The sequence below is a fragment of the Lutjanus erythropterus genome, chromosome 6, assembly GCF_056507025.1.
Source record: "Lutjanus erythropterus isolate fLutEry1 chromosome 6, fLutEry1.hap2, whole genome shotgun sequence".
NCBI classification, from domain to species: domain Eukaryota; kingdom Metazoa; phylum Chordata; class Actinopteri; order Lutjaniformes; family Lutjanidae; genus Lutjanus; species Lutjanus erythropterus.
Window position 1 is genome coordinate 23,035,705 of NC_139322.1, and position 26,480 is coordinate 23,062,184.

The 26,480-nt window shown below is 38.3% G+C and overlaps 2 protein-coding genes and 1 non-coding gene across 3 annotated transcripts; 1 reads left to right on the forward strand and 2 right to left on the reverse strand.

Annotated features, from left to right (window-relative positions):
* Positions 1-381: 381 nt before the first annotated feature.
* smc5 (structural maintenance of chromosomes 5) lies at positions 382-15,837 on the reverse strand. The gene is made up of 24 exons (XM_084721223.1): positions 15,594-15,837; positions 12,956-13,097; positions 12,633-12,685; positions 12,182-12,347; positions 11,453-11,587; positions 10,867-11,007; positions 10,608-10,769; positions 9,720-9,791; positions 8,613-8,868; positions 8,291-8,445; positions 7,386-7,499; positions 7,151-7,245; positions 6,926-7,058; positions 5,779-5,952; positions 5,466-5,635; positions 5,195-5,318; positions 4,244-4,366; positions 3,914-4,039; positions 3,655-3,750; positions 3,203-3,307; positions 2,838-2,957; positions 1,696-1,875; positions 1,181-1,276; positions 382-939 (listed from the first exon to the last, which is right to left on the reverse strand). The coding sequence occupies exons 1-24, from the start codon at positions 15,761-15,763 to the stop codon at positions 805-807; spliced, it is 3,243 nt and encodes a 1,080-aa protein (XP_084577349.1). The 5' UTR covers positions 15,764-15,837; the 3' UTR covers positions 382-804.
* A 794-nt stretch (positions 15,838-16,631) lies between these two features.
* On the reverse strand, positions 16,632-17,027 carry LOC146325298 (small Cajal body-specific RNA 2). The gene has a single exon (XR_014771162.1).
* Positions 17,028-18,749: 1,722 nt separating this feature from the next.
* On the forward strand, positions 18,750-26,288 carry LOC146325299 (protein FAM107B). The gene is made up of 5 exons (XM_084721224.1): positions 18,750-19,325; positions 22,746-22,773; positions 23,673-23,823; positions 23,952-24,096; positions 25,682-26,288. The coding sequence occupies exons 1-5, from the start codon at positions 19,302-19,304 to the stop codon at positions 25,781-25,783; spliced, it is 450 nt and encodes a 149-aa protein (XP_084577350.1). The 5' UTR covers positions 18,750-19,301; the 3' UTR covers positions 25,784-26,288.
* Positions 26,289-26,480: the final 192 nt, after the last annotated feature.

Below are 26,480 nucleotides of genomic sequence, written 5' to 3' on the forward strand. Positions count from 1 at the left end.
CATCTAAAATGAAGATGAGTTCTAATTTCAGAACCACTGTAACCCCCAAAACTCTCAATAAACACATTAATTTCTGTGTAATTTGGTTTTTAATGTACAATAGTACCGCTGTTAATTCCTGTGCAAATTACCCCAAAATTAAGTGTAATGACACATGTAACACATATGCCCATTTGCTTCCTATTTTTTAAAGTGTTTGATCAAAATGACTAAACTATTTTTTTTTTTTGCATGCAAAAACTTCAGTTCATATGTATTTTCAAGAAAACATCTTAAGCCACGTCAGACTGCACTGCATACGCAAGTAGTATTTAAGCAAAGTATACCAGACACAGGTTTCACATATTTTAATTAATATTCTAAATAAGTCCAATACACCCGTTAAGAACAGAAACAGTAAAGTATTTTATTTAAATTTATAAATGTGCATACAAACTGTTAAGGAAGAGATGAAACAGTTGTAAATATTTTATATTATCAAAATGTTGTCTGCTCAACATGTTGTCGTACAAACAGAAACAACAAATATATTCAATGTATATTTTTATTGTCTGTAAAACATTTTATAAATGTCCTATTTGAAATAAGGACAAATGACAGAATATATAAATATTGAGTTTGTCAAAGAACCAGAGAACAAAAATTTAAATCTTCTCTTTCCAAGGTCTATATAGCATATTTGATCTGAAACCGTTGAATAGAAATTCTTTACAATAAACAATTAACATCAGTTTAACTTCTACATTGTATATTCTGATCTGGAACCTGAATTGAAACCTGGCACCACGTGTTGGCCTGGTGGATTCATGCCCTGGCTTTTCTTCGGAGACATCGTCTGATGAACGCCTTCTCGTCCCATTGGTTGGGGGGAAGCATGTGGGCGCCGTTATGGACACAAAGGACGGTCATCTCCTCAGCATACTGAAGATTCTGCAGCAGCTGTAGACAAACACAGCAGAGGCAAAAGTTCAGGAAAATGAAGAGCACCAGCTCTCATGGGTGACATAATACATCAGATAGACTGTTTCAGAACATTTTAAACACGCAATTAAATTATTGTGTCTCTGTCTCATCACTATGATCAACAACGTTCACATTCAAGTAGTCATATGATCCCTTGTTCATTAAAAAATATTGATTATAGATCCACACACTCATTAGAAGGTACAAATATACTTACTTTGGGTGTTATGAAGAAGTACTGGGATGTTGTCTCTTTGCAGGCTGTCCGCACGACAATGTCAAAGACTCTTCTCTCATTTACAGGATCCATTCCCTAAACGAAAGAGACAGTTTCAGTCACAAGCACAGAATCAAGCGGGTGACCACTAACTTTTGTATTTCATGCATGTAAGCCTGCAAATGAGTTAAAATCCATGAAGACAGGAGCTACTTAAAAAACTCGAGGACCCATCAAATCGGTCTGTGTTAATGTTTTGCTTGCTTCAAGGATGTATGTGAAGAAAAAACAAGAAATTTGGTGCTTTGCCAACAACTTACATTAGTGAAGAGAAAGCTCACTTTGTTGAATCATTAAGAAACTTTTATAAAATTTCCTATATTAAGAGATTTTTTATACTTGGGCTATTTTTAAATTAATCAACTGAACGTAATACACTGTTTTTATATTCATATTCTCACAAAACAAAACCTGTTGTGGCTGTGTGTGTTCATTTGTGTGTGTCAGAGCACTACCTGGTTGATCTCGTCCACCACTCTGAAGGGGCAGCGGTTGAGCTCCTGCAGGGCCATGAGGTAGAGCATCGTGGAGACGCTGCGCTCTCCTCCACTCTGATGGTGGGCCGTCAGCTCATGGAGCTGAGTGCTGCTGTGGAACTTCACCCTAATGCGGATGCCATACTTGTCATACTCCTCCTGCAATTAAACACAGCAACGATTTAATGGGGGAAATAATCTGAATTCTTATTGCTTGAACCAAAAATTGACCATAAGATCTATTAGAGCTTGACAGAATTACATAAACTCGTGCGTAATTCAGTTTGACTGTAAAAATACAAATATCAACAATATCTTATATGAAAAATAAATTAATACTCAAGTCCAACATTTTGTCATAACATGAGTGTTCTAAGAAATTTATTAGGACATTTTCCTATTTTGAATACCTCCCACCCATTTAACCCTCCTGATATCTCCATAGCCAAAAATTACAACACTGAGAATATCAATATACAACAGAACCCAAATTTTAATGTGTAAACATACATTAACAAAGTATAATAGAACAAAAAGTAAATAAATACACATGAAAAGAAAAAAAAACTAAAGATGGAAAGCATCACATGTGTGAGATCAGTCTTTGGGCTTTGTCTATTATTAATATAATCCAAGAATGGGCTTCATGTTTTCAGGAACGAGTCCTGGTGTCCCGAGAGTCTAGATATGACTCATTCATAACTTGCTATGTTGGACATTTGTTCAATCCAGTGTTTAAAACATGACAGTGTGGTCGTTTTTCAGTGTTTCACAACAACTTTGAGTCTTGTTAGCAAGTCCAGCCGGCACCATAATTTCTTCAGACCATAAACCTTAAGTTTACTTAATAATTCACATAATTCAATAATGCTGGGCTTTTGCTTAGAGAAACATTATACAGTTCATTTATAAAACTTATTTTACCCCATAAGTCCTTAACCATATCACAGTCATACAGCATGTGTACCATTGTTCAAGTTTCATTATAACAGTGCCAGCAAATATATTACTAGCAATTCTCATAAGCTTGCATGAATTTAAGGAAATGACCACTAAAAGCATCCTTTGATCCTGAGATGTCAGATTAATTGTGTGTGTCGGTCCTGTGTGTCAGCATTTACCTCATTCTCTGAGTGAAGATCAACTTCTCCTGCACACTGCATGGAGCGGAAGAACTCACTGAACTTGCTATTAATCTGCTCCACCAGCTGTTTCAGCGGGTTCAGCCAACGCTCCTTTGCCTGCGCGCGCACACACACACACACGCGCACGCACGCACGCACGCAAGCACGCACGCACGCACGCACGCACACACACACACACACACACACACACACACACACACACACACAGAGACCACTAAGTATACTTTTCTTAAAACACAGGAAGGCTGTCATGTCGTACTGTCATATATGAAATCACAGACTGAACCACATTTCTTTACAAAACACTCCCAGAGGAATCACTATGGTAACATATGATGTACCTCTGACATGTTCTGTCGGTAGGTGTTTAGTGCTTCACTCTTATCTTCCAGCTCTTTCTCCAGATGTTTGATCTCCTGCTCTCTCCTGTTGTACTCGTCAACAACCTTCAAGGCAGAGAGAATTACTGTGAGAAACATTTAAACTCTGAGGGTACATATCATGGTGCATCCAGACTGACAATTTTGGGCCAAAAGAAATAAGAAAGCCAAAAGCCATAATAAATTGCTCAGAATAAATTAATAAACAAAAAGAAAACCACTTGAATGATCTGATCATACTTTTCTGTTTTCAGCCTTTAAAAAGTTTTTTTTTTTTTCAGAACAGATGTTTGTGAGCTAGATAAGGTAGGGATATTCTGCTTTCTGAGAATGAAATTATGCTGATGCCCCCCTGCCAAAAAAGAGAAGCAAAAACAAAATTAAATCCCCAGCTGATTCTTATGTGCTCTCACATTTTCACTGAGGCCAGTGAAGCACTCAGCTCTGGACCGCTCCTCGTTCAGCATGGCATCAATCTCATCCAGCGTGTCAGGCAGTTTGCTGAAAGCCTGCATGAACAAAAAACATGAATGAATCAGATCATGAGTCTCATTAACTTATTAAAATCTGTGTTCAAAAGGTCTCCATGGGACACATGACAAGAATAATATTCCATAGAAAGTGACAGAAGAGAAGAGTCTTGTTTCATTTAGAGATATAATAAACACTAACATTACGCAGGTCTTCAGGTAACGACTCATCAGCCTGCATCCTGCAGATGGACTTTGCTTTCTTCAGCAGGCCTTTGCACTGTTCTGTCAGCTGGACCTTCCTCTGCTCCAGACGGCTACATTTTTGCTGCAAGAACACATGAGCAGTCAGTATACACCAGTGAAACAGAATGAGGAGAATATCAGTTCTCAATGTATATAAATGTGTGTGTGTGTGTGTGTGTGTGTGTGTGTGTGTGTGTGAGAGTGTGTGTGTGTGTGTGTGTGTGTGTGTGTGTGTGTGTGTGTGTGTGTGTGTGTGTGTGTGTGTGTGTGTGTGTGAAACACTTACATCAGTGGTCTTGAGGTCAGAGGCACCTTCTCTACAATCATTCTCCAGCTTGGTCTTCTCGGCTGTCAATCCCACCGTCTCCAAAGCCAGGTACACTTTCTCGATAGTCAGCTTGGCTCTCAGCTACAGATGATGGACCGACAAGGAAAATGGAGAGGTCAGACATTTAAAGACAGAAAATAGGCAGAGACAGATTATGAGGTCAGCTTGAATTTTTACAGCAAGAAATTAAAAAAAACCCAACATATCCATAAAAACGTACAATCACAATTAGGTTTGTTGTGATTGTCGGTGTTACACCCTGACCAGTTACATTACTTGCCCACCACCCCCATCATCTAAGTCCGTTATCAATATTTAACTTAAACCAAACTAGCCTTGACTTAAAGTTAGCATTCCTTTACAACATGTCTGTGGACATCAGCTTAAGTTGACATTGAGGTCAGTGTGGGAGATGTTAGACAGACCTGGCAAGTCGACACTTAATAATGACCAAACCATCTAAGTGCTTGTTTTGCTCAAAGACAGATCTTAAGGTCTAATGTGACAAAAGTGAGCATTCTAACGTGACAGATATTTGGCGTCATCGTTCATATCTATTATTTCAAAACGTCCAGTGTAATCAGTAAGATCTGTGGGAAAATTTCTCCACCATGGCATCCCTAATCACAATATCAGAAATGGTCTTTCTCACAGTTTAATTAATTAAACAATAAATGTTTGAAATGGTGTCTGAAGTAGAGTTCTGGTGCAAAAAAGTCAGAAACAGCATGAAAACACAGGAGGGAGGTAGAAGTCCCATTGTTAAAGTATAGTACTCAAGAGAAAAATAAACAAAAGAGACAAAGAAACAACAGGTCACTGGACAAAAGACAATCATCCTCCTAACACAGCAATAAAATGGAAAGCAGTCAAATACAAGTCCTTAATTCTAAGTTCATTTATCTGTACCTTCATTTGGGCCATGAATGCTGTGACTATGGCCACCTTCTGGGAATTGACAGCTGCAATTTTCTCTTTTGTCTCTTCTTCAATCTTCTGCAGGTCAATAACATTCTGCTCCATCTGCTTCAGACTGAACACATGGAAAGAGGATGTATTTGCATATATTTGCATTAACCATTCCTGCACAAAATAATTTACCAATCAAGTTTCATATGTCAACACATTAAAAATTACAGGGGAGCCTGTTGGGCCTTTTGGCTATTTAAGACAGATGTACCTGTCCTGTTTGGTGCTGATTTTCTGCTCCAGTTGTCTCTTTTTGCCCTTTAGTTCAGAAAGCTGCTTCTTCTCTGCCAACAATTCGTTGTCACAGCGATCCAATGCAGCGGCTTCCTTCTGCAGGGCCTTCATCCGTTCATCAATATCCCGTAACTTTGACTCACAGGCCTGGTCACAATGGGGTTAACACTCTTAAACAATTACGCTGCAAAATATTGACATGTCTCATGGTACTCTATATTTATAGGAGCACCAGATACTACAGTTATGAAAAGTTATTGTAGTTAAAGAAAAGGGTGTGGACTCCCTACCTTCATCTGCTGCTCCAGCTGACGTTTCTCCTCAGCATCCACAGTGATGGTTAGGTACTGGGACGGGTGCACTGCAGAGTTACTGGTGCTGATCTTGTTGGAGTAAAAGGACCTCTTCAATGTGTACCTCTCTTCTGATGTGTATAATACCTTGAGGTAGGGCTCTTCTATCACCTGCAAGGAAGACAACGGATGCACAGACACTTTTTTAATAAAAGCACAGCACAAAATACAAAGTTAAACACTAAAAACTCCTGGCAGGTTATTATTATGAAAGTTCAGCATTCGGGCTGGAAAATATCAGCCGTCGGATTTAACTTACAAACACACGGTAAAATAAAATTAAACCACATACAGATGCATCACTGATAATAACATAATGCAATTAACTTCAAATCAGCAATTCATTTCTACGGCATTAAAATGAAGAGTGCAACTTTCTGACATCTCTGAAAGGGACTAATAAATAATTCAAAGAGGTGATTGTATCATTTTTATGGGTGGTGCCCATTGACAGACCTCACTGACACATCCAGGCCTACACAGTTTTTCTTTTTTTCAGAAAGGTTGAATTTTAAAGGGACAGTTTGCCCAAAAATCAAATATATATATTTTACCAATGGCTAGTAGTGCTATTTATCCATCTGGATTTTTTTGTGTGTGAGTTGCAGAGATCTCTAGCTTGTCTCCGATGTAATGGGAATGGGACAAGATGGCACTAGACCTGTGAAGCTCAAAGAGCCAAAAAATACCTTTGAAAAATTCTAAGCCTGTGTTTCTTCTTTCCAAAACTCATTACCCATTTACTCAAGATAATCCACAGACCTTGCTGTAAGCAGTTTCATATAGGAACTACTTTCTTTCTAGTAGAAAAGAAAGCTATACTGGTAGATTATAAAGACAGTAGTTCCTACATGAAATCACTCACAACAAGGTCTGTGAATTATCTTGAGTAGTCAGGTCATGTTTTTTTTTAAACAGACACCAGTTTTCAAAAAAAAACTCTAGGTGGATAAATAGCGCTTCTAGCCAGGGGAAAAATGTATTTTTGAATTTGGGGTGAACTGTCCTTTTTAGGGACATTCATATCCCCATTTCTCAGTTGCCGTGTTCCTCAAAATTAAATAATATGTAAAGAGAAACGTACCGTTCTGATCATTGTTTTAGTTTGCTCATTGCCCACAGGGACGTCATGCACCCTGTACTGGTGACAGAGGTAACTCATTACCTCATCGGGGGCATCAAACATCTCACGCAGGTAGGTGAAGAATCCAAAACGCCTACAGAGGAAAAAGTAGGAATATTAAAGGAAGTATAAAAACAAGAAGGTCATTATGTCATTAAGCTTCGGGGAAAATATGTTTTCTCGCACTTCAGGGACTCAATATTTCTGGATGGTGTCTTCTTAGAACACGACTCCTCAGGAGCAGAAATGGAGTTCACCTTCAGGTTCATCTTGTCACGGACCTGAGGGTCAGGACACATCAGACCACATTTGTCACATTTTGTCAAGGGTAAATACTGAATGTCCCATATGAAGTCTTGTAGAAGGATTTATATTCTTCACTGAGAGCAAAAATGACAATCACTATCTGCAGCATCCTGACCTCAGCCATGAACTTCTCCATGTCGTCTTTTCTCTGGAAGACAAATGCCCGCAGATCGTGGAATGAAATGTGGTTCTCCACGTATTTGGCATAGCGGTGATCCCTCACGTTGATCTGCATAATCAGGAAAGTATTAGTATGTAGGCTCTGCGACCGATATAAAAAAGCATCACAAGTACAATACTGTCAAATCAACAAAGCTTCTGTTTCTGAAGGGAAGGTGTTGTAAATGAATTCCAAAAGAATCTTGCGTTTTGTGTTTAAAAAAAAACAAAACAAAAACAAAACACTGCTATGAGAACAACTCTCCCCAAGAAATCAAGAAAGTAAATCCCAACTGTTACCATTAAAAACACTTAACCTATTCTGTCATCCTGCTACACAGATATGTACCAAAATAGTGGTAATACAAAAGGTACATAAATTTAAGTGTGTTAAACAGACATTTTATATTGTCTGATATCGGCTGCAGGCCCCTGAATGAAACTGAATTGAAATCGTCTTGTGACAGACTATATATCAGCAAATACTGTATCATTGTCCAAAGAATCAATATGATATCATATTGTAATGACACTTGTAATTTACACCCCTAGCTTTAATTGGAAGAGTTGATTTTCTTTTTAGAATGCAAAGGAAAAAAAAATCAATGGATTTAGCTTAGCTCAACTAATAATTCAAGTGCTCTAAAAGACATTATAATGTACAGTATTTGTGGATAATTCTAACTTCTTCTGTAAATACATTTTATATCAGCCTCCACTTATGGGTGTCCACTGGAGGACAAACACTTGTAGCTGCTTATACACACTAACATCTCATTAAATGTTTATATGCTGCTTATTAATACTAAATGGGGAGGGGGTTAAGTAAAACAAACAAAAACATGATTCACTGGAACTCACCACCAGCATCATGGGCTCATGGACGTTTCCAACAAAGAGCTGTCTGTTCTGTCTGAGCCACTGGAGGGCGGCGTATGTGTCCCTGTGGCGTCCTCGCAGCTTCTCCTCTTTGGCGTTCATCATGTTGTTCATGTCATTCAGCTTTTTTTGCAGCACTGGCAAGATAAACAAACATTACCTACATGAACCACATTCGCAGTCTATTACATGGTCTTTTACCAACACTAGCAGAGTCACTATGTGAGAAGCATCTTAAATAATCAGATGTTTTTTTATGCGAACTGGTTCAGAGGACACCGTATAATTTGTGGAAAACTCTCACTTTTGGACTCTGCACTGATGTTGCTCTTCTCCCTCTGTAGATCAGACCTCTCTCCTTCGATCTTGGCTCTCTCCATCTGGATGCGCCTCAGCTCAACATTGACAGCATTGATTCGCGGCGTCACATCTGGTTGGTCGCCAACTTTGGCAAGCTCTGCCTTCAAGTCCTCGATGGTCCGTCTGGTGTTGCTGATTCGCTTCTGGTGGTCTTCCTCTTCAGTCTGCTTCAGTCGCTCTGTTTGTTTAATATCTTCAATCTGTAGAGAGGAGCAGGGAGAGTTGTCATTCATTATGGACACATAATGAATGAACATACATCTGCAGGTACAGTCTGCTTTACTCTATGACACATTGGACAGAAAATTAAAAAATTACAAAAATACTATATCTATAGATTGTTTGATTTAACATTGTGTGTATTGGTTACATATATATCTAAACAAATTAATTGTTAGTTCAGAACAGACACTTTTTTCCTCATCTGATGTGATTTTATTTTAAGTCTGTGAGGTATGAAAATTGTTGTTTCTTTCCCTTAGTTTGAGAAAATTATGATTCCATGTTATATTTTTTGTCCATTTATATTTTGGGATTCAGCAACCTGCAGTCCTTAGCTGCACGCAGCTATTTTCCAGCTTTCCAGTTTCTGCCTATGACTTTGACTTTGAATATTTCGCAAATTAAAATGTATGTCAGACTTCTCCTCTAAATTCTCCTCTAGATTCCTCTAGAGTCTCCTTAGGCTAGCTATAGATGCCAAATCTATCTATCTATTGTTTTTGTCCAAGAGGGGCTATTGTGATAATAAAGGTTGCCAACCCCTGGTCTATTTGTATGTGTGAGATATATGCTAAACTAAGTAAAAATATTGTTTAAAAAAGTCAGCAACATAAAGTAAATGAAGTAGGATTGTATCATAAATTTAAAAAATACTGAATGCAGCAGTCATAGAGTTTTTCCCATGTTTAAAGCAACTGGCCTCCATACGTCATCAAATCTAACTGTCAGGTTGTTAAAGTGTATGACATCAACATAGATTGTATATTTTCGGTTTAGATTGTTGTTGCTTTTCTTTTCTTTCTGAGGAAAAAGAAAAGTACAGTCTCACCTCTTTGTGTTTTCGATCCAACTGATCTTGTTTCTGTTTGCACTTCAAAGAGGCTTCTTTGATTGCGGCAGTCTGAAAATAAGCTCATAGTTAACTTATTATCATGACAGTGTCACAAACATCGCAATCCAGCACTCATTCTACTGTACAGAAGTATATTCAAAAACCCAGATTTTTTAATTATGATGTTAATTTTCAAAATGTTTACAATTAACTTTCATTATTCCTGTTTCATTTTCAGTAAAAATGCATTCAAAAAATAAACCCACACTATAATGCCTATACTGTAAATTGCTGGCATGATTCTCAAGTGTGCGGCTCAAAAATGCCTTAAAATGTTTGTGTTTCTGTGGGCAGCATAATGCTCTCAGTGTTTCCTCTAGGATTTTTTTCAGCAGCGGGGTCAGGCGTTCCGTTTCTCTTCTTAGAGAAATATTTCAATAAACTCATCTGAAAAATGCAGTCAGTTGTTACATAATGGCGTGTAGATATTAACGTTAGCCTAATACTATCAATTAGTTTACTCACGTTAGCAACACCGAGTTGGCACCGGGCCAAATGAACTTAAACTACCGATAAGTTACATAATGTTAGCTGGTCATCAACATATTGTGAACGGGCCGCCGCTCCTAAATGAATGCAGAGGAAACACTGGCTCTGATGCATTAATAATGCATTTACAATTCATGTGAAATATGTCTTGCTGTACAAAACAGCTTTCCACAAACCCATTTAAGAGCAATTATTGTGGAAAAATGATTCAGAGATTTGAGTGAGACCTAATGGCTCAACCAGTATATACATAAACACTAATTATAAGCACTAAACAGGCTGTAAACAAATTTAATTTCAGTTTTCTTCAGAGATTAACAACATCTGCTCTTTTACCTTTGCCTTTATTTGTGCCTCAGTGGGCTTCAGCTGGTTCTCAATCTGCTGGATTTTCCTCAGCATGGGCGCCTGGGCCTGCTTCAGGGCTGAGAGCTGCCTTTTTACCTCGTCTCGCTCCTTCTTCACTCCCTCAAGGTCCTTACGGGTGGTCTCGTACTCCTATTGCCAGAGGGAAACAGTCAAAAGAATTCATTTTTAACCCGACTGTGTTTATCTGTCTCTCCCTCTCGTACACTGTTTGATTTCGACCACTCACCACCCACGGTTTCTTCTTCTCAAGCAGCTCAATCACGTCCAGATGCCTCTTCTTCTCGTAGTAACGGTTCACATCATGCTTGTTCCTCTCATGTCTCTGCTTGGCCTTCTCCAGGAAGCTGGCCTTCTCCTTCACAACATTCTGAAGGGAACAAACCATGCAAGGCCACCATAACACATTCTGAACATGATGAAAAGTTAAATCATCAATGGTGCAACTGAGACGTTCAGACACTGGTGACACACAAACAGAAGCATGGGGAATCACATTTAGATGTTCACTGAAAGAGACTTTTAAATGCATTAATTCTTAAACAAAAGTATATCCGAAGATTTTCTCCTCTATCAAATTTTCAGTTGTGTCTAAATGAAGCACTCAACATAAATAAACTGGTATAAACCACTGCTTGTGACCTACTGTATACTGTAAGTCCATATGAAGCTGTGTTTACATAGATTCAGAAAGATGCAGGTGCCACTGCCGGTACTCTCTGCCAGCCGCACCTAATTTTACTGTTATGCTAAAAAGATATCAAGCTTGCTTCCTACTATCTGCCTGAATTCATGCAAACACAGCACATGGTTACCTCCAGTTCTCGTTCTCTGTTGCGGAAGTTCTTGAGCTCACAGTGGTACTCGTACATCTCTGGTGGTCCAACTGACTTCTCAGTTGCCTCCAGCAACTCAATTTTAGACATTTTGGCAAACTCGCCAACTTTTTCCTGTACAAACAAACCAACCACATCAAAGAGAAAGAGGAGAACAATATTTGCTATTATTGCTAGTAACTTTGAAGATAAAGCTACTATGAGGAACTTTCATATTTTGCTGAGTTTGGAGGCCCCTGAGGGAAAAACAGTAGTTTCCACCGTAATAACCACAAAATATAATGTTTAAGATAAAAGTCTCCACCTGCCTCTTTTAAGTGGATAATGTATGTGCTCTGACTAGAACAAGGTGAACACAGGGTTGTTTCATCTGATTTCAAGGAGAATCGAACCCGGTGGCAGGCATTAAGAATACCCATACAGTAACAGACAATCTTCTTGCAGATGGTCTCCTTAATTTATGAAGGTTATATAGAGGCAACAGTATTAAACTGAGACTGTTCATAACCAAACTTAAAAACTCCTGGTAGTAGCTTTACGTAAGGATTTGTATGAATAAATTACAAATAAAAACATGATTACCATGTTAGCACTATTCTACAGTGTGACAGCTGTAATTTAACAGTCTGACCTCCATAGAACATTTCAGCCGCTATTACTCACTTCACCACATCTGCGCAGCCTTATTTGGCAGTGACACAAACATACCTGTGGAAGGAACTGGCAGAGGTTGCTGACTTGGATACGCAGAGCTCTGACCTCCTCTTCCACTGTTTTCTGATTGCAGTGTCTTCCATTCAGCATCCACAGCGACTGATTGTTCTCCACGTGGATCTCTCTGTTAATCACTAAATTATCACAGTTCTTCCTGTACCTGGAATAACAACAAAGAGTTTGATTCTACAATCAGATACATATTGGAAAAACTGGCAGAATTTTAGAATTATTCCTAAAATCTTCAACTGATGATGTAACACTAACTGGCAAAACAGTAGGATTATTTAATGTTGAACTGTCTGTATTTTTACAATGCTGAGTTAAGTTAACAAGATTAATATTTCATATATTTTTTAAAATGATAAATGCAATTTCACCTGTCTCATAGCTTGCTATTAGTATAGCAACCATGTGTGTCTGAAAACTCTTTCACATAACTTACAGCTCAATCTCAATATGTCCTTTAAGGCACCCACGTTTCACATAGAGCCCAACCTACAGAAAAAAAATAAACAAAAGATTTTAGTAATCATCACCAGAATTATGATTAATTAGTTTATCTATAAATAATTGGATAATAATTTGACCTACAGTGCAAGAAGACAATGAAATACATTCAAATAAAAGTAGGCTTGTACTGTGAAAACCTATCCATTAACCCTATTACAGCACATTTAAGTTTACCCACTGGTCTTTTGGAAAGAAATTAAGGCCAGAGCAAGTTCAGAGTACATCTACCAGTGATGGTGTTACTCTGCTGCTTACCTTGTCGCCTCTGCCCAGGATAGCAGTCTTGCCAGCCAGACCCAGACAAATAGCACACACGATGCTAGATTTGCCAGTTCCATTGGCTCCAACAATCATGTTCAGATTAGGTCCAGGATACACCACAGAGTAGTCATACGTCCTGCCAGAGTACAAGGGAGATATTTCTATAGTAGAGGTGGGCCAACTTGCCAGAAAAATCCACTAACATAATAAGAAATTAATATATTTTACTTAATAATTAAAATGTTAATCTTCAAATAGCAGTGTCCTGAAAGTGTCCTTCCATAAAACAAATACCATATTAAACAAGTGTGGCTGTTGTTTAGGCTGCTTTATACCACTATGCTGAATTAAACATGAGGCAAAGCACATGAAGATCTGGGTGGCCTACCGCCTCTGTTCAACAAACTCTGTGGCAGAAACACTGCAATTGTCTTAGTTTCATAAGCATATTAAATATTTAGTTTGCTGAGTATATCACATGGCCACATGTGTGTGAAGAAAAGATGCCATAATTATTGTTCCACAAAGCTTTTCAAGACCATCCTACTGAGAGGTCCAAGAAAGACGGTTCTGTTACAGTGGCAAGGGCCCATTTAGGTCCTGTTCAGGCCCTAACTGGAAAGCCTGGAGACCAAGTGCTTACAACACAGACAATCCTTCAAACTTTCATACCTTGTTCATCTGGTCATAGTAGTTCATGTTTTCGAACATTCAGCACTCATGGTGCTGAGGCTTTGTAGCTGATCCTAACTTCACAACTTCATGGTGATTTTGGAGGCTGTAGTTTGTGATGCTGCTGAAATTATTACTCTGTACTAAAAGGGGTTTCTAATATTTAGTAAAGTCTACCAATTTGGTAACTACAGCCTTCAAAATAACAATGACAAGCTCAACAAAAACTGAACATTGTAAAATTCATGACAGGAGAATTGTTGCATGGCTTTTGTACCAGACTGCAGTACATTAGTCAGTTTTAACAAGACGTACCTGAAAAACAGCAGTGGGGAAACAAACACATGGTTTTGTAACTCACATATGTACCAAATCTTTGCAGTAAAGTCCCAAGTCAAGTCAGAAATCCTACACTTTGAGTGTAAGTCCCAAGCAAGTCGTAATGTGCTCTTCACCACATGTAATGCCATTTTAACAACAGAGCTTTGACTTACTGTTCTTTAAGAAAATTCAAATGTCAAACAAACTTGGAAGTTGTTGTGTCTCCATCTACTACTTTCTACCCGCAAGTTTTGCATATTGCAATTTGCTTTTTGTTGACCACCACATAGTTCTTGTACATGACAGATATTATCTTTGGTATCCTTTGTCCAACTGGACCTCAGTAACATTAAGTTAGTTGTTCATGGTTGTCTCCTGCAGCTTGTCTGGATGCTGTCAGACTGGTTCAAAACAAAATGGATCCGGAGAGTTAAGTGTTGATTTGCTGGGAATGAATGGTGTTAATGTTAGCTGATGCAGGAAATGAAATGATCTGTGGGACACTTTCTAAATAACAACCATTTTAATCTTTGCCTTTGGGCAAAGTATCAAGTATTTTCAACTAACTTGAGTCAAGTCCAATTGAAGTCATAAGTCTTTGGTGTTAAAGTCCAAGTCAAATTGCAAGTTTTTTGGGGATTTTGTTGTGTTGAGTCAACATTCTGTAAACACCTCTGTACACTGGCCTAAATATCTAATTGCAATTACTTTGACTGATATTGCAAGTGCAAATATGATTTGTCATGTTAGAGGGAATTCTAATTTTAAAATTACTATTCTCAATTTCATTTAAAACATTTCATTTTGGTGTGACTTTTGCAAAGATCTGTATCAAACAAAAATGTTTTCCTAAAGCATGATATTTAATTTAAAATCATACATTGACACACATTTTGCATTTAATACATATTGCGCCTCCTGCTATTTGAAAATTAACATAGACCATATTGTGATTCCAATGAAATTTCGATAAACTGTTAAGCCCTAATTAATGGGAATTAAAATTTTGGAATGACAATTTTCATTATACTGAAAAGGCTATTCAAATCATGATATCGGGACATTTGTTGGGGTATGTATCAAACAAATATGTTTTCTTAGATCTGTTGAACAACATTTGAAGGCCAGGGAATCTCTGCAGGACTACAGTACTTCATTATGATGCTATTTTCTCACACATTATTACTGTTTCACACCCATTATCAAGAACCTTCAGCTTCTGTGATTTGGATATTGCACTTGGTCTTAGCCCTATTCTACAGTGCATTAAAAGCCAGATTACAGAGACTTGACTTGGACTCTTTTAAAACCTGACTGGACTGGAACTTAAAGCATCTGCATTTTGACTTGATTTTGTGACATACAGTGTGAATACAAGACATTTAAAAAGGCGAGGAACCACTGACATATCTGCGTTATCTGGTGTCTAGCAACTGAACTTAATGGACACACGACTTCATATTTACAGAAGCCAAAGCAGCCTGATACAATGACAGGACGCAGATAAATATGTCAGAAGCTTTGCCAGCTTAGTCGTCTAGCTATTCCCAGGCTCTACCATACTGCTCCCGGCAGTTAAGTTTCTGATTCTTAACGTTATTCCGCGTCCTTGGCTGACAGCTGCGGCAGAGGAACTTACAGGAAGTTTTTCATGGTGATGCGGAGTATGGAGCCCTCCACAAAACGACCTTCTTCTCCGGTTTCATCAGACTGACGACCTGTTAAGAAGTTCGTTATGCTACTGGAAGTCTGTGAGCTGGTGTTAGTGTTAGCACGACTAGTTCTCCGTTTTTTACTTGGCTCAGCCATGGTGGATAAAAACAGAAGCCTGGAACTACAGGCACGTTCGTTCTTCCCCCTCGCGCGCTTAGCCAAGTCGACGCTGAAAGTTGATTGGTTAAACGGGGTCACGTGTATACACAAAGACTGACGCCATCACCTAAGTTAATGTTTATTATCGCGAGACTGTATACAGATTGATTCATAAAACCTTTATCCATCCTGCAACCAACCCATCAGATATTTGATTATATATATATATATATATATATATATATATATATATATATATATATATCTTTTTTTTTTTTTTTTTTCACAGGATCCAAGCAGGTTGCAGAAAAAGACATTTCCAGATCAGAAGACCACATGCTGATGATCTGAAGGATTAAGATGGGGGGGGGGCATAGAAGAGGAGGGGAGACATATAGAATGAAACAAAGTTGAATTAATATGATCTATATCAATGCAATAAAGAAGAGTTTGGTGATTCTATCCTGCCAACCTTTATTTCACCAAAATTCAACTTTGGAATCATTTTGAATTAGTTCCATTACCAATTATTTGATTATGAGGTAGGTAAAGACTCCTGTTTGGCTTCGGAAAGGGGGGCATGCCAGAAAAAGTTTGGGAACCACTGCTTAAGGGCTACATAAAGTGGCTTTTCAGTGATACTGGAAGTCTGTGAGCTGGTGTTAGTGTTAGCACGACAAGCCAAAGTGGCTTTTAGATGTAGACGGACGATGCTGACAAAAAGCAACGCTACCGACAGTCCGCATTAAGACGACATCTTGTTTTTTAACAGTCATGTGAACAGAACACTGGAGTTTTTTTACGGTCGCAGAGTTAAATACGATCAATCATCCGTCCAGGGCCCCGGTCTGCTTCTCAGCTGTGGTTAGATCAGAATCGCCTCTTTACTCATTGTCTATAGTGAAGCTCGAGATTAACTCAAACTCACCCAGAACTAGTATATCTGATCAATTCATCACCTCTGACCACAGCTTTGAAAGCGTGGAGGCCCTAGAGATTATAATGTTCAGCTGCTCATCGCCACGGAGGCTAGCGAGCGGGTTTCCTATCATCTCCGGTCAGAGCAGAGCCAGACTGTGACCGGATCAAATAAGATCACTGTGTAGGTTTTTAAATGAATATAAACACTCACACGCACCAAAAACACACCACTTTCGTTCACTCAAATAGTCACCAAACACTCACACACACACGACCCACCAACAAATCATTCACACTATGAAGAAAGAGGAACATCCGGGTCAGTTTAAAGCGAAAAGCCGCAAGGAATCATGGGACATTGAAAGTAGAAAACAGTTGTACAGCGACCTCATGTGGCCCATGATGGTAAAGACATTTATTTCTTAGTCTTTTTTTTTTTAACTTGACATTAAATTCCAGTTTTACAGCAAATATGGATGAAAACAGAAGAAATGTAATATCTTGTTAAAAATAAGTAATCAATAATACAATAATGCAATGGCAAAGCCAGTGAAATTAAAAAAGAAGAAAACATTTAAGGGCAATGTGAAGTACTGCAGTGTAAATGTAAATGCAGTAAAACAAACAAACAAATATTAGGCAATAATATTGCCTATATTGTATGTATTGTTTACACTTCTCAGCAGAAAATGTGACTGCATATCATTTATGAAAAATAAATGAAACAAAGGCACTCAGTTCAAATATTATGAATAATTAAAAATATATGTTATATATTTTTCGACCAGCTACCAAAGCTGTTTTGCCCCCTGAATGCACGCGCACCCCGTAATGTTTGTAAACAAGAAACGCGTCTATACATTGTATGTATTACTATACATGCCTGATTATTTAGTAAGTAATTCCTCTTTATTCTTCCACTGCAGGGAAGAAGACTCCAGTTCAGAAAGAGGATTTTTTTCAGCCCAGGAAGATGACTTGTTCTAAAGTTTTGGTTCAAATTTCATTCCAGGGATGTTATTCATTTTCACTTTTAAAGGAGTAATATGTAGGACTTGCACATGTAAAAATCAGGGCTGAACTCCAAATAGCAAGTTGGTGACATAGTCTATTAAATAGGCTGAAATCCTATTTATTATATGACTTATGATTGAAGCAAGTTGTCTCCTACCACTGCTTCCTCCCCAGACTGAGGGAGCAAAGTGAAACTCTGCAGGGAAACACCAGGACTGGAGGTAGGACTGAGGCAGAAAGAATTTGTTAAAAAAAAACTTAAGTGAGAATGACAAATGCATCTAAAACAAATTGTCTCAAATCATCCAGTTATTGAAGGTAAAAGACAGACTCATCTGGCCTGTGTAGTGTCTGTTGGTGTTTATTTAGAGCAGGGCTCTCTCGATGTTTTCCCAAAACACAGGAAGTTGCATTAACCTCCGTTTACATGTTTGAATCTGCCTGAAACTTCACATCTTCAATAGTCGTTCAGGGCTGAACATATGATATGAATTTTGTCGATGCAAGTGGCCAACTGGCTTGGTCACACCCTTTAAGCGCAGCCCTGGTGGCATGTTGGGTGCCCTCCCTTGCTGCGACAGTCACACCTTGGCCGGTGCCTCCTGGGGGCAGCTGTTGGGCGGCCGCGCTTGCCACGATAGTCGTGGCTCAGCCGGTGCCTCCTGAGGGTTGGCCGGCGGCTGTTGGGCAGCCGCCCTCACCACAATGTTTTTGGAAGGTATGGCCATGGCGTGAAATTTTGATGTCCCACCATGAAACATGAAATTGTTATAACTTTAATATAAATGATCCGATCTGCTCAGGGGTGCGAGGGCCCATACATTGCCAGTGCCTCCTGGGGCTGGCTGGCAGCTGTTGGGCACCTGACCACGCTGCGACCATTACAGCCCAATGATACCAGAGTGATGCTGTGAGACTCCTAAAAATGGTTTAACAATTGTAACCCTAACAAATTTCCCAATTTTAACCAGTTGTTACTGTAATCTGACTACACTGTTTTTCTGTAACTGTCATGGAATACAGTTATTTTGTATCTGAATTACATAATCCTGTTACACGTAATCCATTACTCACCAAAGCTGTATGTAAACAATTACTACATGGGTTCAAATCTAGAGAAAAACAATTCAATGTAGTGCAACTAACTTGTACTCTATGTCTCCAAGCAGTAAGACCCAATGAAACATCTGACCACCTCTCACTACACTCAGCATGTCGGTTTGCCTGAGAGCGTTGTTGTTTCTGTCAGTATTAATGGGCTCAGTGTTAGAGGAGCCTGGATTCTGGTACCCGCTAGTGCCGTGCTGGGTTGCTTTTAAGCTGCATTTGTGTCTGCGGCAATTAACTAATCTAGCGTCCTGTGCCCTGTGGGGGTTGTGAGGTAATCTTGAATGGCGTAACAAGATTTTAGTGTCTACTACCACTATTGACTACTGCTACTGTAGGTGGCCCATAGAGTCCGAGGAACCCTCATGAACAGCAGCAATATGTTGGACCTGGAGGCAGCAGAGAAGCAGACAACAGACAGGCTATGTGAGGAGGTGTGATTGTTTTAACAATGGAATAACACAGGAACACTGTTACTGGACACTATCCTGCCATGGAGGGGTCAGCTGCAAGAAAAGTGAGTTCTGGCAAGTTGTTTTCTTTAACCTTTTCTCCTGTCTGGTGAGTGAGAGGTCAACGTCTGGTCTGGTGGCCATCTGTCAGAGGGTTAGGTGACTTAAGGCAGACTGTAAGTGAGTTAACAATCGTGACTTTATTTTAAATTCTAACTGTCCAATAGACTTTGTATGCCATTTCATGTTACATAGATTATGAACAAAAATTACAGACTTACACAGATTCTTGTTGGGACAATCTAGAATTATCTTGGAGGATCAAGATTATTGAATTAGATGCCCAACAACGTTGCAGTCCATTAATTTATGAAACTGCTTTAGTTCAGGTGAAAAGTGCTTGTTTGAATTGTCATCAAAGCTTTTTTAATCTTATTAAAAGCTATCAAACGCGATGAGGTTTATTAAGTGTGTATATCTTATACTTATGACCAACTTATTGCTTTTTATGTTTACAGAAATGCCCTCAAATGATACATCTCACTTCAGAAAACTCATAGTGCAGCACGTTTTAGAGATCCAATAGATTAGATTTAACTTAATGCTCAAAAAACACCAGACACTGCCGCATACAATTTATAATACTACATAGAGTCCATTTCTCCAAGATAAAAAATAAATTGTATATATTGTATATATCCAAACATATCGCCCATAACACCCTCAGAAGCAAGACATTTTCATAGCTTCTATGCCCCGAAGTTGCATTTTTTTGGTCCTATGAGTTCAAACTTATCTTAATACTCCACTCGAACCAGATTTTTTTTCTGATTATTCTTGCTGTTGACCTATGTGAAACATTAACAAGGCTAACCATGGTCCAACAACAATTTCTTCCTCTCTTACTGTCACATCACAACAAAAAAAAAACTCTGCTACATGGACACAAACCACAAATCCTACCTCCAGTATGTGGCTAAGTGATTTAACCAGTATATTGCATTTCACAGCCAACTCCTAACAGTATAAAACAATTTGGTAACCGCCCAAATTACATATATGTTCCTGAGTTGTAACCTATGTTTACACACAGTTTCATTTTATTTTAATAAGGAAATAAGTGAGACAATGGTAGGGGACAGGGAAACTGGAGAAGTTCAAGAAAATGAGGAAGACAAAGAGGGAAGATAAAGGTAGGAAACTACAACCCCAAGACTAACTTATCTGAGTTATGTTAGTATTCTTAGATTCAGATTTATCTTTTCTCCTTTATTTGTTTATTATATACACATTTATTTTATTTTTGGTATTTTTCAATTTTATTTTCCATTATTTATATTTTTTTTATTTTGAAAGCTCTTGTTGCCTTTCAAAAAAACGCTTATTTTTGGTTCAATCTCAGAAGAGTCATTATACCTTTTAAATACATGACTTGGTTAAATACTCAATTCTGATTGGTCAGTTACAGCATTTCTATGGTCTGTTATTTCTGTATAGCCGACCGTTGTTGATGAAGAACAGACTGTTGCTATGGACACAGCTCTGATCATAGACTCTGGAGGTACAAAAAAAATCATTGTTAAATCACTAAAATCATATTACCATCTAACCAGAAGTGCAAAAAGTAATAAAGTACAGAATAATGTACGTTAGAAAAAATGGTAAAAGCTAGATATGAATACACTAAGATATATAATGCCTTACAAAGCCAAAATATCTAAAACTGTATATTAAGACCAAAATCTGGTTTGCTGAGAGTCACAGCAGATATATTCCTATCAAATTATGTTAAATGTGCAGTTAAAACAACACACAGCTAAAACCCAAAAGGTTGACTAAACAGTAAAGCAAGACAGCAACTCCTGTCATAGCTAGCTTGCAAAAGCCACAGCTAGCTTTGACTAAGGCCCCATAACCATTTAAATAAATAAATAAATAAATAAATACATTATAACATCTTTGTGATGTAGTTTGTTGTCCTACATAAGTAAAGCAAAATGTGAAAGCCGTCACGGAGAGTACAGATACACAATACAACTCACAATTTTGTTAGGCACTGTTAAATAACTTATTTAAACTTTTAAGTGCACATTGATTTATTATATTAATATCAGGGTAATTATTATTATTAAAACAAGCCTCCATGTCTTTGTTTTAATAATATTAAATTACCTTAAATAATAAATCTTGTTTGTTGATACTGTATCCCCCTTAATCATATTCCCTTAAAATTTATGATTTTTGTAGGAATGATAACAATAAATTGATGACTGATTAATTGGTTGTTAAGAACTTGATCAATCAAGTAAAATTTAATCAATGTACTTTAAAATATAAAAGATGTCTTTATGATCCGATACTCAAGTTTATGTGTTTAATATGTAGGCCTTTACATCTTTATATGTGTCATAGGTTATGTAATGCTGTCAGACAATGTGCAGTATGTTACTGTGGAAATAAATCTTTGATTGAGGGGAAAAACACAATTTTGTGAGCAGAGCAGGCAAATATCTAGCACCATTAAGTACGAAGTGCAGGAATAATATGTGGGTTATCACAACTGTCATTTGAAAAACAAATAGTCATTCAAATTTTGGTGTTTTTCAATGCATGAAAAAGGTAGTTAGACTCAGCTAAAATACAATTCAGCGTGTCTGTTCTGGAGAGAGGCAGAGAGGGAGTGATTTTGCTGGAATCCATCCCAGCCCTGCAGGCCCTGGCAGGAACAATGGCCTCCATCAGATCAGACACCAGTCAGGTTATCTACCAGCTCAACCTCCCTGCAGGGGCCGAGGAGGGACAGGATTTGGAGGCTTATGTTGCAGTACAATAAAAATGCACACTACCAAAACACACCTGAGCTCCAAGCATCTTAGGAGGAGAGCTTGGGGATGTTATGTTCACCTGTAGTGTAGTCTAGAATAGAAAAATTCTGCTATCAGCTGGCTTGAATTTGTCTGAGAGAGGCTGTTCAGACCAGTTACAACAGCAACTATCTGCCATCTGTTGATCCTTCACTCCTGAGTGTCTGGTTTCAGTGGGTGTGGCGGAGGTATCTGTACGATTGTGTTACAGTAGGACGTCATGCCAGGTTCTCACCTCGTGTTGTTGTATGAGTGTAACAAATGCAGAAATTCACATCATTTTCTCACCGTTAAGAAATGTTCATGTTCATCCAGAGACAATCACTGGCGGGACAAACTGTTACGTCACCTTTGTTCTCCAAGTAAACAAAGCTCACTTGCTTAAGCAGCACAGCGGGCACCGTCCCCTTTAGCTCTTATACCATCTAATTATAGGCTATCCTCTGTCCAGTCAGATGAAGATCAAAACAAGATAAAGAAGATGTTTTGGCAAACAGGTTTTAATGCAACAATGTTAACATTTTTGTTGTCTCATCTTTGTCTTAGCTAATAATTTACTTGTGTAGTTACTTCCTTAACCATGTGTCTCTTTTTTCTTCTTTCATACATTTTAACCGAAAGAAAACAGGATATGGACCCCACAAAAAAGGTATTTTAACACACGAATGCCGAACAAATAAAAAAGTATATTCTAAAATTAAAACACACAGTTGATGATACTGTGGATTATAATTTGATTTATAGAAAAGTATCACTCCAACGATACCAATCAAACATTTTGATTGCTACCTTGATTGATATATTTAATCTATTAACCAGGTCAATTCATAAAGTTGAATAATACACTGATGGTCAGTCAACTGTTTGATTGATCTATCAATCAACTGTTTGATTGATCTATCAATCAAATATTTGATTGATGGATTAGGTTTTATTTGATAGAATTATCTTTAGAAGTACAGTACCTGATAAAATGTAAACACACTGGTTCCATGGCTAATTTCAGTAATGCTAAATAAAGAATTTACATCCCAAAATGGTTGTATTCTGTTTTGTACATTATATTTTCAAATAATTATTCAAATCACTGGTGTTTTTTTCTTTAATTTCAACTTCTTTTATTCATCTTATTACTTTGTGACTGAAATCACACATTAACAACATATAAAACAGTCTGACATAGAGCGATGAGCAAAGCTTTTTTCTATTCATCCATTTCAAAATTCATCAGAATTAGAATTTATCAGATCTGACTAGGGCAGGGAAATAAATTGATATTATATCAATATTGTGATATAAGGCTAGATATCGTCGTAGATTTTAGATCTTATGTCATCAGTGTCTTTTCCTGCTTTTAAAGGCTGCATTACAGTAAATTGATGTAATTTTCAGAACTCACCAGACTGTTCTAGCTGTTCCATTATCTGACTTTATACACTTCAAATCATTCTATCCACACTACTGATGACTATTTATCAGAAAATCCCATTGTCATCTCCACAAAGTCAACATACAGCATGGTGATATGAGTTGTTTCATGTTCCTCAGAGACCACTGTCGGCCCCCCACCGCTGTCACGTCCCTCCACAGCAGACTGCAGTGGTGACGAGAGCGTTCAGCCCAGGAGACTGAATGGTTCCTCGGCAGAGACACCGAGCTACCAGAACCTGCACCGGGAGCTGCTGCTCAGCCATAAACGGTACAGCAGGTCACACACTGGAAATACCGACCTTCACTCTCTGATCCCAATGTGGTTGATGTTTGAATCTCAGAGCAGGGCAGGGTGGTGGACTGTGTTAGTGAGTGTGACTCTGACTGACCATGCAGGGGACTGCTGCTGGAGGAGAAGCCGGAGCTGAAGCGAGTGTTGGAGCAGCGCAGACTGGAGCTGCACAAGGAAGAGGAGATGGCACAACGGAGGCCTTCAGACCTGGAGATGGAGCTCCGCAAGAGGCAGCAGAAGCTGGAGGAGGTCAGAGGCGCAGAGAAAAAAATCATTATAAAAAACACAAAAATATCTTTGGCCCAAACACACAAGTGTTGTTGGATTTTAAAGGGCAATTCTGGTATTTTTAAACCTGGGCATTATAGTTTTACATATTTGGGGTCTAAATGATTTATAGCTATAAAAAATTTTGGTAGTGGTCCTGCAGATCATCTCAGCCTTTTAACTTGTGTTAAAGGGGTTAGTTTGACCCTGAACTAATGTTTTTAAACATCATACTCATGGGTTCTCCCATAGCTCAGTTGGTAGAGCGTTCGCCACATATACTGAGGCTGTTGGTCCTCTGCAGCGGTTGCTGGTTTGATTCCCACCTGTGGTCCATTTGCTGCATGTCATTCCCCCTCTCTCTGCCCCCTTTCCTGTCATATCTTCACCTCTCCCTATCCAAATAAAGGCAAAAGAAAGTAAAATTACTGGTTTTGTCAAAGGATTCTTGTGGCTTTGAGCAGAGTGATATAACAGCTTCAGTTCCCCCATCTGAAGTGTCTGTCCAGGGATGAAATTATTAGAAAATTCTTAGAACTGTGACATTTTCTAAGAATTCTCCCTTAAAATTAAGAAAAGATACTTGTCAAGATAAGTTATTCACAGGGCATCTTAGCCCCTAAAACTCCAAAGGTTAAAATTGTTAGGAGTAAGGAGGAGGACTTTAAAGATGGTTAAGAGTTAAGAGGAAGGAGAAATATTCACCAAACACCAAATGACACTGCACCACCTTCTAGTTAATAATAATAATAATAATAATAATAATAATAATAATAATAATAATAATAATAATAATAATATTAATAATAGTAATAATAGTAATAATAATAATTGTAATCGTTATTTATATGTCCCTTTTCTAACAGTATTACAAAGTGAAACAAGGCAGATAAAAGTGATCACAACACAAAGATATTTGCAACATTACAATAGTGATGACTTGGGTCTGACAGTGTGAGTCATATTTAAAAGCACAAATCATAATGGGGTCAACCAGATCTCCTCACTAAGATTAACATTTCTGTCCCTCCCTTGCTCAGAGTTGATCTTAGAGGTTTTCTAAGTCTTAAGGACTCCTTACTAGACTTTTGTAGGCTAAGTTTTCTTAGAATGTCTGTGAAAAGGGACCCTGAGTAAAAGCAAGTACTTTTAGGGGAAGTACCTTCACAGTCATAGTTGCCCCACAGGATTATGTTGCAGACTTTGCAGCATGTTTGCTGAAGCCACCTGCTGGACCAGTTCCATAACTTTTTGCACCTATTAGGTCTCAAACACGGGGGCACTGATGGTTTTGTCATCTTATAGGGGGGACATTTCAACATTCAAGTAAGCAAGACTCAGTCCTCCACTACATTTATTTGACAGATGTAGGTACTGGTTCATTTTCAAATTCAGATTCTGCATTAAAAAAAATACTTGATTGGTGTGTTAAAGATTAAACCAGTGTCCCAATACTTTTTTGGACCCTTTTCTCACATTTCAGACATTTCCCCAAACAAATATGGCAGAATCTAATAGTATAGTATAATACTATATCAGTACGCTGACTTGTCCTTTGTTTTTCCAGTATGAGCAGGAGGAGATCAGGCGACGTGAGGACCAGCAGAAGATCCCAGAGTTTGTCCGTGTGAAGGACAACCTGAGGCGAACACAAGCATCCGAGCAGTGAGGCCCCAAGGCTTCCATCAGCCCCTGCAGCATCTCACCATAGTGGCCCTATCTTTATGTTCACTGTCTGCCCAGTTACATTACATCGTTACAGAATCATGATCATGCATATACATAATCCACATTTAGAAATATCTTCTTAAACGGTCTGTTTCTGATGAGGGAGTGAAAGTGCTCATTTTGTATTGATAATAATGTGGATAAATATTTGTTATTAAAAGAAAACTACTACTGTGGAGAGGGTGGATATTTTTTATGTTTTTTATTTTTTCAAATCAACTTCTTGTGCTTCTTCTCTGGATTAAAGGAGACGCTTTGTTTAGTGGAAGGGCCATATCAGTCTGAACTTTCTTTAACATCACTATCGGACTGTTCACTGTTGACTGTTTTGTATCAGTAGAAATCCCCCAGTGTGACACATTTGTATGTTTTATGTGTTTTTGTCATGACTTTTGATTTTTAGTGTGTCTGTGTGTCCTGTGGAAATAAAGGCTTTATGGTTTGCAGAGATGTGTTGTTTGTTGGACACTATTCAAAGCACTGGGGATTGATTTGCATGCAGCTCTGCTCCCTGAGGACTCTCACGCTTCTTTCACATGGATATGGGGACTTTGTTTAATTAGCTGATCTTTTCATTCCATCACGGGACGAGAGGAGAAAGCACAGGCCATCTGGAGGAGGCTTTTCAGGATATTCAG